We start from the raw sequence: 19,724 nt of genomic DNA, 5'->3' as shown, positions 1-19,724 counted from the left end.
ACTTCGGGACAGGAATGTATAGGATTGCGCAGATGTATGTTTACGAAACGTGATGACCTCCCCCTTGTGCTGCTTGTGGTCGCACAGCATTAGTCCTGCAGCTGGCAAGACCAAAAACTTTGCTCACACACACCGCGCAAAGACTGGAAAGAATGCTGTCCAGGAACGCTAAGGAAAACCGCAAGATCTCGGTTTATAGTGTCATGCAGATGGCTCGCAGCTTGAACCTAGCCATGACCATGTTTTCTCCAATTTTTTTTTTTTTTGGGGGGGGGGGGCTTTACTTCCAAAAGCATATTCAGGAGTGCAGCCGAGATGGCCCCCGGGGTACATTCCAATTCTATGGTTCTATGATGTCCCTGTACAATGGTACCTCAGGTTAAGTACCTAATTCGTTCCGGAGGTCCCTACTTAACCTGACACTGTTCTTAACCTGAAGCACCAATTTAGCTAATGGGACCTCCTGCTGCTGCCGCGCCGCTGGAGCACGATTTCTGTTCTCATCCTGAAGCCAAGTTCTTAACCTGAAGCGCTATTTCTGAGTTAGCGGAGTATGTAACCTGAACCGTATGTAACCTGAGGTACCACTGTAGTTTAAAGCTAAGACGGGGAGAGGCTCCGGAGTAATTTTCAGCACCAAGAGACGGACAGCTCCATTTCCTTGGCCTCCCCCGGACATTTGAACCTTCAGGCTGAAAAGCGCCTCCTTCCGCCCGGCGCTCTCTGTCACCCCGGCACTCTTGTGTCTGCCAGTTTGGGGTCTCAAGGAACATTTCGACAGAGCTTTGTAGCCCAGTCCTATGCAGGCTGACTCAGAAGTCAATTCCAAGGCAGTATGCATATGATCGGAGCCTGGAAGCGCCATGCTGTCCACGTCTGTTGAGTTCACTAGGGCTTACTCCCAGGAAAGTGAGCCTAGAAGGGCTGTAGCCTTAGACGTGCCGTTACGCCCGAACCCATAAACTCGACCAGGCAAGTCCAGCAGCTTGGAAAACCTTTTGGAGCAGCCTCTTGTGGTCACTTCCCCCGCCCCTGTCGCGGGGAAAGCCTCTGTCTTTAACTTGGGTGCTACTCAAAGGAGGAGAGCCGCCCCCTCCATTCGGCGCCAAGAGACCAAGTTGGTGGCTTTTCTCTAACTGTTCGCTCCTCCTTGCGGAGGCGGACCCTCGCGCGTATAAAGGGCTGGTGTTGCGCGGAAAGTAGGGAAAATAGAACCCGGCTTCTGGCCGGCAGGAGCTGTCCAACCTCAGCTGCTCCACGCTCTGGAGAGAGGAGCAGAGCCGTCCAGGCTTTCCTAGAAAGAGGAGCCGCCAGCATCGCCCAGCAGAATCGCGCGACTCTTTTCGCCTGCTTCACCTCGCAAAAGACCCAACAGACTGGATACCGATTTCTTGACTCAGATACTATCTAAACAGCACTTACTTGAACAGAAAGCCTTTGGGACTCCGGAGGGACTTCCTTCTGCAGAAGCATCCCAGAAAACCTTGCCCCGACGGTCGTCTGGGTTGTCCAAAACCTGGGCACTCTTTTGGAAGAAGAGACAGGTTTGCCTTTGAGCACATCGTCCTGTGCCTGTCCGTCTGGGGGTGCGGGAAGGCGCAGAAGTCTGGGCACCGGAGAGAGCCCCGATCCTTCGACGGGCGAGGCTATGTCGTTCAGCTGGACGGGGCTGGGCAGCAGCGCGTCCGCCTGGGGCAACCTGACGGCGGAGGGCAACGGCAGCGGCGAAGCGGACCCGGCTCCTGGCCAGGCGTCAGAGCGGCTGCCCTTGTCGCAGCAAGCCCGGGCGCTCTTCATCATCCGCTGCGTGGTGCCCTCGCTGTACCTGCTGATCATGGCGGTGGGCTTGCTGGGCAACGCCACCCTGCTGAAGATCTTCGTGGGCAGGAGCGCCGTGCGCAGCGTGCCCAACATCTTCATCTCCAGCTTGGCCGCCGGCGACCTGCTGCTGCTGCTCACCTGCGTGCCAGTCGACGCCTCGCGCTTCTTCCTCGAGGACTGGCTCTTCGGCGAGGTGGGCTGCAAACTGCTGCCGGCCATCCAGCTCACCTCGGTGGGCGTCTCCGTCTTCACGCTCACTGCCCTCAGCGCCGACAGGTAAGACGAGGCGAGGGGCAGGCGGGAGAGGAGACACCCGGGGAGGGAGGGAGGGAGGGAGGGAGAGAGAGAGAGAGAGAGAGAGAGAGGGAGAGACAGACAGACAGACAGACAGACAGACAGACAGACGAACAGTCTTAGAGTCATAGAACTGGAGAGTTGGAAGGGACCACGAAAGACATCGAGTCCAACTCCCTGCAATGCTGGAATTTATTTTGGCAGAACCGTACAGAGAGACACAGAGAGGAAGAAAGTCACTGCCAGCCACAAAAGACTGAAGGGGGGAAAAGGAAGAGAGAGATTCTTTCACATTTAACCCACACCTAGGCTACTCCTGCAGAGGGTTGGACTAGAAGATCCTTTGGGTCCCTTCCAACTCCACAATTCTATGAATCTCCGTTTGTCCTGGTCGGCGTATCCTGTCTTTCATAGTTCCACGAGAGCCAGTCCAATGGGTGAATAATTTTCCTGTCTCTGGTAAAGGAAAACGCTTTCTTAGGCGAATTTCTGGCCCTTGTTAAAGGCACGGATGCTCTGCTGAGATGGCCATCGGAGCAGGACTTCAAACTTAGTATGTTGGCTCAGATGTAAGGTTACCCACCAAGAAGGGCTGGATTAGAGTTCTGCCTCCCTAAAGGCTCAGCGCACTGGATCATGTCTTGACTGCAAGGGGAAGGGGGTGTGTAGGAGGTGAACCTGGCCCTGTGCAGCAGGTGTGCTTCCCATCTTCCCATCCATCACTGGTCCCACTGCCTGAGGCTGATGGGCATTCAAAACCCACAGCATCAGAAAGGCACCTGCTGGCTGTCCATGGTCTGCAGTGTCCTTCTCTGGACCACTAATCAACCACAGACGATGGAAATTAACCACTGCTCCTGTGTGGCTGTGCTTATGTTGTAGCAATCCCATTCTTAATTTTTTCTTTGGAGGTGAAGCATCTCTTAAAACACACACACACACACACACACACACACACACACACACTTTTCCATATCACACATAAATAATGTGTGGAAATTGCTGAGACAAAGGATGGGGCTTGCTCATTCACCTGGCATTAAAGAGGGCTTATTTTATTTCATTCTTTGTTTATATACTACATTTTCCTCCAAGAATCTCAAGGTGGTGTACATGGTTCTTCCTTCTTCCTTTTATCCTTACAACAACCCTGTGAGGTAGGTTAGGCTTAGAGATAGTGACTAGCTTGCCGTCACCCAGTGAGCTTCATGGCTGAGTGGGGATTCGAATCCCGATCTTCCAGGTCATAGTCCAACACCCTAACCATTGCACCACACTGACTCTTGACAACTGAAGAAACATGGCCATCAGTCACAATATCTAAATAGAGCTTCCCTAGTTAGAGGAAGTGCACTTTTGAACTCCAGGAGTTACAGGGGAGAAACAGGAGCCAGTGGTTGCCTTTGTGCCCTGCTTGTGAGCATCCGAGAGGCAGCAGACTGGATGCAGGTGTAAACAGACTGCAGGACACAAAGAATTAGGAAGGCTCTTACCCTTCTTTCAAATCTGGAGTGCTGTGTTCACTTATGGGTGCCACCTTTTAAGAAGGACATTGACAAATGGGAGTGTGTCCAAAGGACTGTGAGAGGTTCCAGAACAAAGTCCTTTGAGGAACACTTTAAAGAGCTGGGAATGTTTATCCTAAAGGGGAGCTGTCTTCAAATATTTTGAAGGCTGTCGTGCATGAGATGGAACAGATTTATCCCCTGTCATTCAAAAGGCCACAACTGAAATCCATCATTAGAAACCACAGGAAATAAGATATAGGCACAGCACTGAGGAGAAATGTCCTAATGGTACAAGCTGTTTGGCAGGGGAACAGGCTGCCTTGGGAGCTGGTGGGCTTACCTGCACTGGAGGCATTTAAGCAAAGGCTGGATGACCACCTGTCAGGGATGCTGCAGGTGCATCTTGCCCTGTCAATCCATCACTGAATATTGGGCTAGCTGACCCCCAGGACCCCCCCCCCCAATGCTATGATTCTATGAAATATTTGGCTCTTCAATGTACTGGGAATGGAATCTTCCACTCTTGATCTGAACTAAACACAGTGTGAGCCAAAATTAATGACCAGAAATGAGTTCTGTGCGATACTCAAAGGACTGGGATATAAACCATCCATCCCCATTTATATAAAAAGTGAACCAGGTTGTTAATAATCATTAGTGTTCAGGACTTTATGCAACTGCCTAAATGCAAAGAAGAATCTCACTCCCTATGAGGCTGGCAGAATTAAGAATATACATAGACTCAAGGGAGAGTGGCGAAGATCAGCAATGACCAAGCAAGCATTTTGCTACATGTACATCAAGTACAACAATGCTGGCACCAACTTGCTTTCTTATTGAAGCTGAACAAACTGTAGCTTAGGTAGCAAAAGAGGTTGCAGCCTATATTTGAAGACACTGTGGGGCCACTTCCTTTGAAAGAAAAAAGTATTTTCCAAAGTAGCAAACCATAGAACTGAACTTTGAAAGGCAAAATAAAATAACATCATGGACAATATATACCACACACACCACATTGTGAGTTAGTGATTCTCCTTCAAAAAAGAACGAGAGGTCATTTATAAATTGCCATTATCACAGAAACCAAGTGTTACTATACCAAAAGGACTCCTGCCTTGTAGGAGGCCAAATGCCCTGCACACCCATGTTTACAAAAGTTATGAATGGAAACCAAGAAGAGTCAAATCTTCTTGTTCCCCTGGATGCTCTATTTTTGACAGCCACATGCTCTTTTCTGGGTAAGTGAAGTATCACCATATTCATAGTATATGGCAACATGGAAAAAGGAACCAGCCCTTTTATTTTGGGGGAGCTGTCTCCTGCCCTTGGTTTTCTGTCAACCTTAAACTGATCCTAAGGGTAAGCTGAGCTGGCAGTTTTCAAGAGGATGGAGATGCAGCCTTCAATTCCTTTATCATAGTCATTTATAAACACATTTAACAGCAACAGGTCCAGGACAGAAATGTGCAGCACCCTACTTGTCAGTTTTTTTCCAGGATGATGAGGAACTATACACAAGCACTCTTTGGGTTTGGTCAGTCAGCCAGCTACAAATCCACCTAACCATTGCCTCATCCAGTCCACATTTTACCAGCTTCTCTGCAATAATATGGGGGACTTTGTCAAAAGCCTAACTGAAATCAAGATACTCTATGTCCACAGCATTCCCCTGATCCATTCTTTTTTAGAAAAAGAAATGAGATTCATCTGACATGACTTGTTTTTGAGAAACTCATGCTAAGTCATAGTAATCACAGCATCCTTTTCTAAGTGCTCACAGACCTCAAGGACCTTTCCTGGTATTGACATCAAGCTGATGATACCTAAAACCTCTGGATCAGAGTTCCCCAACCGGAAGCCATATGGCTCCCTGCCCCCCCCCGATATTTCAAGAGGGGCACAGGTGAAAAATGCATAAATGGGGGCCACAGCATGAGGCTAGGGGGGTCACAGAGGGAAGTGAGAAGTGAAGAGGGGAAATCATACATGTATATTTAAATCCTGATTGGCTGGCTATCTGCTTGGCCAATCACAAGCGAGTAAGGGAGCGCCCCACCAGGGCCTAGAGCTCCTTTTTGCCACATGGGTTTTCTTGGAGCAGTCCTGGTTTGTTTCCGACAGGAGAAAGCAATCGTTGAGTCTCCCATTTTGACCAATAGAGCCTGTGATCCAGAAGCCCCAGGTCAAGTAAGTGCGGTGGTGGGGTGGCAATCAGTAGGGCTGGGTGAGCTGGAGCTGCTTGTTGCTGCCACAAGTGCTGGGCCTGGTGGGCCTGACTCTGCAAAGCACAGGGTGCAATCCCCCCAGCATCTAGTGGATCAGGGCCTTTGGATGTTGCCGAGGGGTGCAGGGTCTATTGGCATCATCAGCCCAGCTCTGCAGGGTGCAGGTTGATATCCACCCCAGCGCCTAGCCAAGCGGGGTTGTCTGGTGCTGCTGACTTGCATCTTGTAAATAATTACTGTAAGTGTCTACTCAGAAGAATGTTGCACTGAGTTCAGTGGGTGTCTTACTCCCAGGTAAGGATGCGGCGAGCTATAGTATTTTAACTAGGCAGCCAGGACTCCTCTAGATGACAATATCTTTTTGCACCAGGGCAGTGAGGACTACTTGCTTTTTAAAATTCTCCCATATATACAGAACTCCCTGTGCGCCTTTTAGACTGTATCTGTAGATTTCCCCCTCTGTGTCAAATAACTGGGGTGAAATAAGCGTTGTTTACTTTTTATGATACATGGAAGATGGATTTCACTCAGGAAGTTCTGGACTCTCCTTCCTTGGAGGTTTCTAAGCAGAGGTTGGGTGGCCATCTCTCATGGATGCATTAGCCGAGTTTCCTACATTGCAGGGGGTTGCACTAGAAAGAAGATCCTTGAGGTCCTTTCCAGCTCCATGATTCTATGTTTTCCTGATTCAACAATATTTCATTATGTTCCTATCATTTTGTGTAATTGCATTTTGTATATATTATCAAAAGTATGAACAAAACAAAACATTTAAATACCTACCTTTCTACCAGTGGGGGGCATGGACAGAGCCAGGATTTTTGTTAGGGTGGCAGGCTTTTGTTGGGGGGAGGGCAGAACCTCAGATTTGTATTGACCTGTATTGATTTTTACTTATTTTGGGGCCATCTGCCCTCCTGCCCCCCCTTGGTTACGCCCATGGGGGGGCCATGGGAAGGAAACAAGGTCGGAAGGGGGGAAAGATTGGGAAACACTGCTCTGGATGGCCTTTTAAAAGTTTTGTGTATTATCCTTATCACAATTCTTCTTACTAAGATTTCTTACCTGTTCTTCACTCTAAGGATCCAATGTAGGTCAGAACAAAAAATTAATATGACGATATGGAACTGTGGTCCCCACTACTACTTTCTGGGCTTTTACCTCCAGAAAGGACTGAAGCCTCCACAACACACTGCACCTCCTTGTTCTAGTATTGCCAGGCAGCCCAGAAGGCTCTCATGGTTGATGATACTGCAAGATGCCAAGCGGTCCAGCTTCTCTGTATACAGCATAATGCAGGAAGTGGTCCTCCCAGAGGTATTTTGTTGCTGTGCAATACCCAGCAAGGTTTAAGAACGTAAGATGAATCCTGCTGGATCAAGCCAATAGCACACCTAGTCCACCTTCTTCTCATACTGGCCAGCTTTATGCCTATTTAAGTATGCAAGCACAACCTGATTAAAGAGCACTCTCCCCTCTCCCTGCTCCCAGAAACTGCTTTTCATATTTAACTAGCCATCTGCCATGGATGCTTTAGCTGAGTTTCCGGCATTGCAGGGAGTTGGACTAGATGACCCTTGGGATTCCTTCCAACTCTACAATTCTTTGATTCTATGAACTGTCACGTATGGAGTGGAATAAAGTCAGGGGTATTTTTTTATTTCCATACTAGGCCCAGTTTCTCCTTAGTTCACAGTGCTCAATACAGTATCGCATACTTTCCTTTCTTGGACACTGTTTTTTTTTTTGTAAAATGGAGAACCAATGTCAATCCAAACAAGGTTTTAACAGGTGGCAAGATTCTAGGATTTGGTCTAACTCCACAGAATCATTTTGTCAATAGGAGTATGAAATTGTCATTCAGCTGGACAGGCATTTTTGCTGAGTGGCATTCACATTATGTTCCAGACAAAATGAGATCCAAAATACATTTTGTTTTGTTTTGTTAACTTTCACTTATATGTAGACCTAATTATTCTTTACATATTCCTTTCCCATTTCCTTATTAATTAATTGGTCCTGGACATTTTCTGTGTTGCAAGCCTTTTGGGAAAACATTCTTACACTTTTGTTTCCATGCTATTTAGAATTCATAGCCATGACTCATCAAAAATGTGCCTCCATCTGAATGCCAATTTCATTGAGAAATGGAAAGGCACGAAGTTCCACACAAAAAATGAATATTGATTGAACCTAACCACTTCTCTAGCCATTTCACATAAACCCTTTCAGATTATCTATGAACATATAAATCGTTTATTTGTGCTGGTAGTAGGGTTGCATTACTTTCCCTGTTCTTCAAATTCAATTTCCCTGTTCTTCAAAAGTGTCCGGTCAGAAAATGTATTTGTTTGTAAAAATGGGTATACTTAGAAATTAACCTCCAGAGTTTATAGAACTACTCTAAGTAAAGTATCCTGAAAACTGACCATCCGTTTTCCCTTCTGGAGATCATTAGTAAGGGATTTGTTTAATGGAGCCATACACTTACCTATCAAAACTCCCCCATATAACTAAAATGGCAACACTCACAAACAAGAGGGAGGTCTATTAGCAGGCTTGGGGGAATCCTGAGGTCTGCAGAAGTACAAAAACAAAAACAAAAACATGTTGGGGAAAAGTTGGAGGAAGCCCCCAAACAGTTCACTAAGGACTGAGCATGCTCAGTGGGTATGGAATGTTCACTGCCTGCTGTGGGTAGGACAGAAACATTGGGTGTGGGAGGGACTTGAATGGAACCTCTTGCATGGCCGGCTGGAATCTCAAATGCAATTCTGTTGCAGTTTCCACTTGTTAAGATACTCGACATACTAAACATATTATGTGGCATTATCTCTTTCTCTGTGAATGAGTATTGCACTTTCTGAGTGAGCAGAAAGAAGAAAAAGAAATGAAAAGGAGACAGCAAGCTTCTTTCAATAAAGATAGGTAATAGTTCATCTCCACTGAAGAACAGATATATTTTGCACATTTCATTTATTCTGGCACTCTATGTATCCAGGCTACGGCTCTGAAATCTCCTCACCAATTTGCATGGCAAGCCTGTTTACTATCGCAGCCCTAGCCATCAGCATTCTGCAATATCACAGGGAGACTTTATCTCATTCCTCCTTTTAAATTCTTGTACCTGCCACAGACCCTTTCAATGCCTAGAGAGGAAACATGTCGCATGGTCCCATGGCATCAATAATATTACAAGGTTAGAAAACCAGCATTTCCTCCATGACTGGCCTCACCTTTCAGCTATTTGTGCTTGCAAGCAACTGATATGCGGAGCTGACCTTCTTTGCTAGTAATTATGTCTCTAGGAGATAGGCATTGATCTTGCTTATCTGAGCATGTCTGCTTCAAGACGCTTGATTCGTCTCTATGCAATTGGAAGAGCCTGTGCACACAGCCAACTATATCAAACTTTTTAATGGCATTCGGAGTAGCATCCACACTGGGGAACACTGATAGGCTGAAACATTTTCACTTCCTGGTCTGCAATGTACCGTGTCTGCTTCAGGGCACTGTAAGGAACTTGTTTAGCTTCTCAGCTTTGAAGTAGCCATGCCAGTCATGAGAAGGAACAGTAACACATTGTGGCTGCTATGCAGGGGGTGCTTCCAGGGGCTGTGTGGGGTGGCTGATGAGCCTTTCGTCTTTTGCCACTCACCCTGCAGATTACATGGTCATCTTCAGAACACAGCAGACCTTTTCTGTGACCTGTTTGCAGCAGTGCAAAGCAAACTGCCTGATTGGGCTTCCTACAGTAAGCACAGGCTTTTCTGTCGGGGCTTCATTTCCGTTTTCAGTCTGTGTGGGGGATTCCTTTCTTTGGTGACAAGATTCTCTGCAGGACTGAAAGGCTCATGTTTATGTCATTTATATTTTTAGCTGGTGCAGGAGCCCCTACAAGTTAAAGACACCCTCCCCTTTCCCACAGACTTGACCCAGCTTGCTACACCCCCCCCCAAATATTTGGGCGGGGGGAGAAAGCATACCTTCCAGGGCTAAAGCTGAATAACTTCCTCTTTAATTTGGCCTTTAGATATAATGAATAGGGCTGTGCACAGACCCCTGATGCACCCTGTGGCCCCCATCTGTGGCCCCTGGATCAGACCATTTTGTCTTTCACTGGGAGCCACCCATCCCAGATCTGTCCCTGAAGCAATTAGGGGGCAAGGCTAATGGATTTTAAAGGGTTTTTATAAATGCTATTTTAGTGTACAATTAAAATAGGATATGGAAAAGGTCTGGAGGGGTTACACCAGCATTCTGAGGGATCAGATACTCTATAGAGAGGGTGGGAAGGAGAGGTCTGGCAGGAAAGGCACCCACCCCGCATTTCTGCACAAAGATGCAGCCATCCAGTAGGCTTCTCTTTCTTCTGGTTTCTCTGTATTCTTCTCACTTATGCCTGCTTCTCCTCCTTGCTTGATGCCCTGCCACATGACAGCCCTGGATGGCTATGGGCTTGTTGGTTTGTAGTGGGGGAGGGAGACAAATAAGGAAGAATGGGACTGAACAAAGCCGGCAACCATGGACCCTTGAATTCCACTCCAAGCCCTGAAAGAGCATGCACATTTTATGGGGAGCGAAACACTGCCTCAACCAGCCTTGAACATGGCACAGTTCCCTCCAAATAAGCCCGGTTTGTCTCAGGTTTAGGGCCTTGGCTGAATTAGGGGTGAACACAGCCCTAATAACTGAAGACGTAAGAGCAATAACTGAAGACATAAGAGCATCTTCTGTGGCTACTTCCCCCCCCCCCCACATGTACAGACTCCGCAGTGCTCATTCACCACAGATCAAACAGTCTAGTCTCTTTGTGTAATAAAATGGCATCTGTGCCTGTGGCATACATATTGTCACCCTGCCTTAGAACCAGCACGTTAGCCAGAAATTTAAGTCTCCCCTGCTATTCCTAAGTGGTGCTCCTGGATAAGCAGGAGCATTTTGTACATCCCTCAGTATTTAGGACGATTATTTGCATTTGATAGTTTCCTCTCTAGCCCGTAATATACTTCAAGGAAGGGTTTCAGCACCAAACAAGTTAACCACCATGGTCTTCTGTTCATGAACATTAAATAGTAATACTGCTAACATAAGCTTTGGTCTGTAAGCTGTACATGCATACAACTCTCGACAGAGTTCTTATTTGCCCTTGTATGGCACCAGAGCATCTCTCTTGTGAGCATGTGAGATTTTGGAGCCTGTGTTTCTCCCTCTCTCCCACAACGCTCTGCAAAGGGCTGTCTAGATTTACATGGGGATTTAGACTTACTAAGGGGATTTCCTAATCTAATCAACATGCTTATCGGTTAGCACAATGGTTAATAAAAGGAACAAATCTCCAGCTCCAAATTCCTGGACATCACTAATCATATCTGTTACCGCTGGGAAAGTGTTTAAAAGTGTATTTGTTTTTGTTTAAAAGCAAATAAAAAATGTGAGGAAGAAAAAGAAAAGAAAGCTTGAAGGCACTTGCTGCTTGAGGGCTGAAGACAAATAGTTTTCATTACACTTGCCAGACTGGGGTAGAAATAATTGCAGAGGGCGGGGGAGCTTGTCTCTGTTATGTGAAGCTGAAATGCATGTCCTTAGGGACCAATTTACGGATCAACTGGGGTTAGTCCTCCATGTAATGAATTTTCATGAAGGGTTGCGATGGCATTATTTCAACATCCTGAAGTGAGTCAAATGCCAACTGTACTATTGGCGTTAGCTGTGCTAAAGGGAAACTAGTTCTAATGTTTGTATTTAATTTAAAAAGGATTAATTTATAAAATAAAATGGATAAGCAGGAGATCAGGGCTAGTTGAATGTTGTGTTCCATGATGTTGACGTCTTCTCCCCCACTCCCAAATGTGGAAAGGCTGTCAGAAGATACTCAGTGGTGAAGAGGTGGCACTCTGCACATGTTCATAGTTTCCAGGGGAAGGGTTGTAGCTCAGTGGTAGAGCCCCTGCTTTGCAGGCAGAAGGTCCCTCGTTCAGTCCTTGGCCTCTCCAGGTTCTACTGGGAGAGATCCCCACCTGAGAGCTGCTGCCAGTTAGTGCAGACAATGCTGAACTGGTGGACCAATGGTCTGAGCTTCCTTTGTCCTACTATATTATTACTTCACAAAGGCATAGACCTTGGTAATTTTGGTAGCATGGCACCCTGTCTGAGGCTGAAATTTGGAACCCCCAAATGAGTTTTCTTAATGATGGATCTTCTCAATTTTGTGCCCCTTTCACTTGGTGCCCTGTGCGGGGGAACCACCCGCATCCCCCTTATATCCAGTCAATTAGACCCTTCTATACATTGCTAAATGTGGTGACTACATGTCTTTTCTGTAGCCAGTCACTTCTTCATTTGTTGCATTCTTCCCTGTGTCTTTCTCTGCTTCCAATTCTGCCCGCTTCCTGCAATACAGAAGCAGATGGGGAATGTCTCGTCAGGTCTCTTGAATGGACATACGAGGCTCCTATTTGTTAACTGCAGGAAGCCATCTCCTTTCAATAAAAGCTGCATTCTTTGAAAAAGAATTGACTCTAATTTTCCCTCATACGCTTTTAGGTACAAAGCAATTGTCAATCCAATGGATATTCAGGCACCCAACGCAGTCCTGTGGACCTGTATCAAAGCTATTGCCATCTGGATAATATCCATTCTGCTAGCAATTCCTGAAGCAGTATTCTCTGAAGTAGCAAACATCAACGACGCGGATAATGTCAGTTTCACAGAATGCATACGGTATCCCTTGAAGGATGATTTGCACCCAAGGATCCATTCAGTGATGATACTTTTGGTATACCTCCTTATCCCGCTCACCATCATTAGTGTTTACTATTACCATATTGCAAGGACTTTAATTAAGAGTGCACATAATCTGCCTGGAGAAAACAGTGCACAATCTAAAAGACAGGTAAGTGGCCCATATGTAAGCTAGAACCTCTTATGGTCATGCAAGCCAGGCCACTTATTATTTCAAAGTACTAAGTGGTTACTAAGGCATTCCTACTTATATTGCTGCTCATATATTACCCCTGAGAGCCAACTCCCTCTCCACCACCAACTTGGCTTGAGAAATACTGTACCACATTGACTGTCTGCTGAATGGCAATGAAAGAAGGATAAAAATATTTGCTCAAGGCAGAATTCTTGCTGGACTTTGTAATTTAGACTAGTCTGAACCTGTAGTGGATTTTCACGGGTTCCTGCAGCTTCCATTGCAGGATTTGCCTGGGTATAACATGATCCCCCTAGTGCCTAGGCCCTGCACAGCAATGAAATAATATTCTGTGTCAACATCAAGAGGCCTCTGCAAAGGTCTAGCGGGGCTCCTAGATGTCAGGGGCCCCCTGGATTCCAGTTATATTCTGGTTTGGAGCCCATTACTGATTGTGTTTCAGATTTCTCTGCTGTACTTTTCCCTACTCCAGCTAATAAGAGACACAATAGTTGTTGCTTTTTACAAGTCTGAATTACATGTTTAATGAGAGGAGTAGATATTGGTTTAGTAATGGTGATTGGTTTCATGAAAATGAAAACAGATGGAGTAGGCAATTTATACAGCCCTAAGGGAAGCATTGGAAATAGATCACAAACCAGTGGACTGTAGCTAATTTGCACACAGCTATTATAGGCTACTGCTTTGAGCACTCTTCATTAGAAGTAAAGTCCACCCAAATCAATGTGTCTTGTACCAAGAGGAACTGCTGTGGAATAATGTATTTGGACAAATACAATCTGCATGAAATTTTTGTAAAATTCTCATATTTGTGAACAAAGTTAATATAAGACTATATTTATTAGTAGAATGTGCTGCACTATTTCACAATAAAAAAATTGCAGGACTTCACTTTTTTGGACCTATTTAGGCCAATGGAGAACTATCCTGTAAATGGCAAGAAACCCTCAGAAAAGGGTTATTTCTTTACCTTTGTCCCTCTACTGAGTTCTCATCAGTCTATAAACAATTGTTGGATGGTCCAGTGCTGCATACACAGCGATTCTTGTCTAATTATGCCTCCATGTGTGTCCTCTAATGCAGACTTCTTCATTTTTGGGTTCCAAGATGTTGGACTCTCAACTTGCATCATCCATGACCATTCCTGGGGGTGATGGGAGTTGTGGTTCAACAATATCTGGGGACCCAAGGTTGAAAATGTCTGCTCTAACAGAAGTTTGGCAGAAGGTGTGCTTTGACCTTTTTGGGATGGGTGGAAGAACTGCATCAAAGGATGCCCCATGCTCCCTTTTAACAGGTAGTTGGTGAAATTAAAGATACAGTCCTTGAACGCCTTGGTACTTGTCTGTTTTGGCTCCCAAACGCCGCAAACCTGGAAGTAAGTGTTCCAGTTTGAGAACATTTTTTTGGAAGACGAATGTCTGACATGGCTTCTGTGGCTTCCAATTGAGTGCCGGAAGCTCCTGCAGCCAATCAGAAGCCACGCCTTGGTTTTCAAACTTTTTGGAAGTCAAAAGGACTTCCGGAATGGATTCCATTCAAGAACCAAGGTATGACTGTACAGTAGGATGATACAAAGTAGAATATGCAGCTTAATGTATCTGTACCTGAAAACATCTTAGAATTTATTAATGCAAATGGGTTTCATTGGCTTCTGATGCTACTCACTTTACTAACTGTATCTTTTTTTAAAAATAATTTTTATTAACCGGCCAATCAAATCAAATTAAATCACATCACATAAATTCCGAATTACAAAGCCGAATTTTAAATTTTGTTGGGGGGACCCATATTTCAAGATCCGAAGGAGGATTCTGATCATCTTCTTGCTACTGCGTTAATGTCCAAATCAATCCAAATCAGTCCAAACAGAGTTCATAATTCTATCCAGTTTTATCCTCCTGTTTCCACATCACATCTTGTTCATATATTTTCTCTTTTTTCTTTATGATCTCTTCTGATAGTCTCCTTAAGTCGATAAACACCAATAATAATCCTGTGTGAATTTTCCGTTCTTCCAATCCTGAAATCGAGATGGTTTCCATATATCATCACCTTCATAGATAACAGCGCTCTTTCCATCATTAATTACAGAACTGTCATTCTTAAGTCCCACTGAAGAGTTTCACCCACAATATAAAAACAGCTCTATTTCTCTATTTCTCCTCTCAGACTTAAGTTCTGTCTTAAGACAGAACTTCCCAATATGGCGACGGCATTTTTAACTGCGTCATTCCAAAGCTCTTATACATTCCACGCTCTTCTTAAAACATGCTTTGGTTCTAAAGTTTATCTAGACACAGCCTTAAATCTACAGCTTAAGTCCTTAAAACGACAATTCTGACTCGTGAGGGGAGGGGATTCTTGTTTAATCACATAAGGAAAGAAAGGAAAGTTTTTTCCCCTCCCCCATCAGTCATTTGCCATACCGTATCTTGGCGTATCTTCTCATGTTTTATTCTTGTGTTGTTTTATCAGAGATCTCTTCTGTTAGTAGTCTTTACTCCCCCCCCTTCCTTGAGATATGTGCATTCCTTCATCCAAATTGTTTCTTTTGAAGTTCTTGCAGCTAGCGGCATGGATCAGGGACGGCGTCCAGGAGTGCCAGAATCCCACAGGAGGGCTTTGTGCCTAGTGCCCCCATCCCCACAAATTCAGGGGTGGTATAGGGCACAGCAGGCAAGGGCAGTCCCCCCCACCATCCTGGGGGGGGGTAGGGAGGCTAATTACTCCCATCATAGCCTCCAAATTACCTCGTGTGGGTCGGAGAGATGTTATTGTCAGCCATCTTCCGATGCGCCCCCTAGTGGCCCCCGTTACTAACTGTATCTGAATGCATTGTGAAAGCTCATGTGGAGCATAACATTGTACTGTGACTGATTATTTCTTCTCATTTCATCTTTTTAGATGGAAACACGAAAGCGCCTGGCCAAAATTGTGCTGGTCTTCGTTGGGCTTTTTGCAGTATGCTGGTTGCCTACCCATGTCCTATACATGTACCGGTCCTTTAACTACATGAAGATCGACCCATCACTTGGCCATATGGTTGTTACGCTGGTAGCCCGAGTGCTCAGCTTCTGCAATTCTTGCGTAAACCCATTTGCCCTCTACTTCCTCAGCGAGAGCTTCAGGCGGCATTTCAACAGTCAGCTTTGCTGTCGCATGATGCCTCGTCCACAGAGATCTGCCAGCTACCTGCACAGTTCCTCGGGCATTCGAATGACTTCAATGGAGAATGCCAGGAACACTGTTACCATGACAACACTACTGAATGGACACAGCCCAAAACAAGATATAGCATTGTGATTTAACCAGTGCAATGAATGAGCTTGGAATGAGCTGGGTTTAAGCTATATATTTTTGTTGCCAATCAAAATTCCTTAAAACAGAAAATTGATGAGCGGTCCCTGATACAGGGATGATTGTTTTAAAAGTTATCTTCATGTTGGTTTTGTAGGAATTAGGAATACTATTCCTCACTTTAAAAGGTATTTGGTTGGTTGGAATTGCTGAACATAAAATAAGAAAAATGCACACTATAAAAAGAAACACGCATGATAGGTTGTTTTTTAAGAAATGAAAAAGTACTGATTTACTTAAATGATAACTTGAAGGTGGGGACGCTTTGGAAACTGTGGCTGGGTTTAATATCTTCTCACAAAAGATTATCCTTTCAGTCCAGAAAATAAGATATGTATAATCTGTTAATGTGCATGTATATCAATTTGTAGCTTCACATAGCTATGCTTCTCCAGTCACCATTGAACGTAATACACATATCTAATGAGGATGGGAAAATACATCCTGATTCAGGTCACAAGACATGTAGAACAAAGCAGGATTAGAGATGAATCAGTGCCTATATATGCAAACGGAACAGCTACATATTATGCACGGTTAGGTTAGGTAGCACTCATAAATTAGGAACATGCACTAGGATTATTGGCTCTTGATTCTGCCTATGGGGCACAGTGTTAACCGGCTGCCAACTGTCATCATAAAGGCTAATTCTTCTCACCCACTGCACATACTAAGATTTTAGGTGTATCCAACAGGCATTGCAGTGGACAACAGGTGAAGCAGTTTGATTATTTTGCCAGAAGGCTGGATTGCCTGACGGCTACAATGAGTTGTGCAAGCTTTTTATAACACCTCAGCTTACAAAAAATCCACACCACTCATTATTTCACTTTGCTTCATTTCTCTGGTTTTCCAGCTCCTCGTCCTTCCAACCTCATCTGATACCATCACATGCTTTATTTGTTTTACTGCATTATGTTTTGCACCAGAGAGCAGTGAACATCTGTGGTCATTTAACAATGAACGAATGAATAAATGGATGGTTATAAATAATTCATTGAGAACAACGCTGTTAAGTGTACCTAACTCTGACAGACAGGCTCCTCTGTTGCGACGCAGGTCATTTCATACGTGCGTCATTTTTCAGAAAGTCTACGGCTCTTTTTAAGGCCTTAAAACTTTAAATGCCTCTTCCTCTGTGTTCCATTTTAAGCAATGTCAAATCCTTCCTTGGTGTTCCTCCCCATCTCTTAGACGAATAGTCCCATATGCTGTTGGTCAGAAAGGATTGCGGCATGTAACCATTCTTAGCGTGCTGAAACTATCAGGCAACCTCAGAACACTAGAAAGTCTCTTCTTCTCAAAGACACTTGGTGGACTCAGCACACTGATTGAAATTAGAGCTCTTCTCACCACAGGATCCCATCTATAGCAATGTTTTGCAATATCTCCAGTGGACAAAATTGCACAATGTCCCGGCCAAAAGCAGCTTTTGTGCTAAGGCAATTTATCTCACCTCTCAGCCCTAAATCCATCCATCTCACTTTTTAGGGCTTGCCAAGTCCTCTGAATCTGCCCCACTACCTTTGTCTCTTCACTATCTTTGTCAAATTCCTCTGCATTTATGCCACCTCTTCTGGTAGCCTCTATCTCACTAGCAACTCCATTGATCTCGACTCCTTTTCCTCTAACCTCCACTCAGCACAAGGGGCTGGAGTCAGTAGGGGGATGCAGTGTTGAGGTGGGACTGCTGGAGGGGTATGGCATCAATGGAGGGATGGGGCCAGTGGAGGAGCATGGCATCAGTGTGGGCATGCAACACCCCAGTTCATTTTCTCCTCACAAAGCCCCTTTATGTGTATAAAACACACAGAGGATTTCAGTTGTAAACAGCAGCATTTTTGAGGTCAATTACACACATGTCATTTCAGAGTTGGGATGTTGCCAAACATTTCTGGCCAGAGTGTTCCTTGGTGAAAGCAGCATCTTTAATAGGAAAGAATGGCCAGCTTTAATGATTGGCATTTATTACTTCTTTCATTTTCTGTGGCCTGATCAGCATGAGCAAAGTTCTTCCCATGGATGGATGGAGCATGAGCTAAATGGGTGCAAAGTATGATGAGGGTAGAAGAGACTGAAGAGGTGTGACCCTCAGATCTTGGCAGAAGACAAAAACACAATAGCAACCAACATTGTCACAGCTGTGCGCTTATAGCTCCTTGTGGAAGGAAATGAGCACATCTTGACTGCATTGAACTGCAAACATCTTGTCCCAAGTTCAATGTGAGCAAAATAAATGGGTTTTCCATGCTGCGTGACATCTGTGAATTGCCCTGAAGTTCTATGGAAAGTTTTTAATTGTTGTGTTGGTATAAAATGGTGTCTTGTCTTTCCCCATCACTGTAGCTTGTGGTTCAGTAAAGTTTGTCAATGTTCAGATTTATTTGTAGCTGACTCTATATACTAATAATAATAAATTAAGCATGGACGGACTGTTTTCTATTAGCAAGTTTGCTACAAAACACACACACACACACACACACACACACACACACACACACACTTAATAATCCCCAATCTGGAAAGATTTAGTTGCGCTTAAGGCTGAAATCCTATGCACTGTCTTGAACAAAGTGGGACTTACTTCTGAGTAAATGAGAAAACAGGCATAGGGTTGAGCTGCATGGCCCACTGAAGACAATGTGATAAACCTGCTGCAGCTAGAGATGCTGGATGCTTGGGTCCAGTTATAAGTTTCCAGGTCTCCTCTCAGAGGAGAAATGATCATAATGGAGCCCCTCAGACCATGCAAACTCCTTTCCCTTATCCAACAATGGCAGCAACAGCAATGTTCATGGAAAGAGGCAGGGAGAGCTGATCTCTTTTTGCTTAGCCTCTAATGCACCAATGCGGGAGGTGGGGGAATGCTGGATCTAGACACATCAAAGAAACGTTTCAGTTAAATGCGTTGTAAACTAGGGTTGCCATATTTCAAAAACCAGGACACCCCGAAAGTTGTTATTTTAGGAAGCCCTGTCTAAACTTTGTAGGAGGTTGGCAAAAACAGAACTCCACAGCGCCATCTGTGTCACAGTGTGTGGCATTCATATGGAGCTCACGGTTGTCTCATGGACTATTGACCCATACACCACTAATCCACTGCCACCAACCAGGTCCTCCCTGGTAAAATCACTTAGTCTCAGTCAGGTTCTCAAGGTAACAAAGAAGAGTGTAGTTTACTGGAGACACAAACAAACTTTTACTGCATTCCAAACGTTGTTACTCTTTACCTTCTTAGTCTTATTTTATCCTGTCTCTATCTCTTCTATCTCCCCTCACACAAGAACCCACTGCACTAACTGTCTCTCTATTTCCAACTGCCTGCCAACTGCTTTCCCAACTGCCTTTCCCAACCAACCAACCAACCAACCAACCAACCAACCAACCAACCAACCAACCAACCCACTAAAACCAACCAACTACCCACCATCAACTAACTCAAACCTTGGGCTAAGCCCTTTTATAAACAGGTAGGCTCCGCCTCCGGCTTCCCTATTGGTCTACATTTTTAACCCTTTCTCTCCCTGCTGTACAGACAGTTTCTAAATGAACTGGCAAATGCCACACAGTGCATAA

At 44.9% G+C, this 19,724-nt stretch overlaps 1 protein-coding gene across 1 annotated transcript; it reads left to right on the top strand.

Annotated features, from left to right (window-relative positions):
• The first annotated feature begins 1,220 nt into the window (after positions 1 to 1,220).
• On the top strand, positions 1,221 to 18,581 carry NMBR (neuromedin B receptor). The gene is made up of 3 exons (XM_081855358.1): positions 1,221 to 2,097; positions 12,395 to 12,743; positions 15,696 to 18,581. Exons 1-3 carry the CDS (start codon positions 1,649 to 1,651, stop codon positions 16,092 to 16,094), a joined length of 1,197 nt encoding a protein of 398 aa, XP_081711484.1. The 5' UTR covers positions 1,221 to 1,648; the 3' UTR covers positions 16,095 to 18,581.
• Positions 18,582 to 19,724: the final 1,143 nt, after the last annotated feature.

Source organism: Podarcis erhardii, assembly GCF_964252035.2.
Source record: "Podarcis erhardii genome assembly, chromosome: 3".
In the NCBI taxonomy this organism is placed as follows: domain Eukaryota; kingdom Metazoa; phylum Chordata; class Lepidosauria; order Squamata; family Lacertidae; genus Podarcis; species Podarcis erhardii.
The sequence above is the reverse complement of the archived record's forward strand: the minus strand, read 5'-3'. Positions and strand labels throughout refer to the sequence as shown.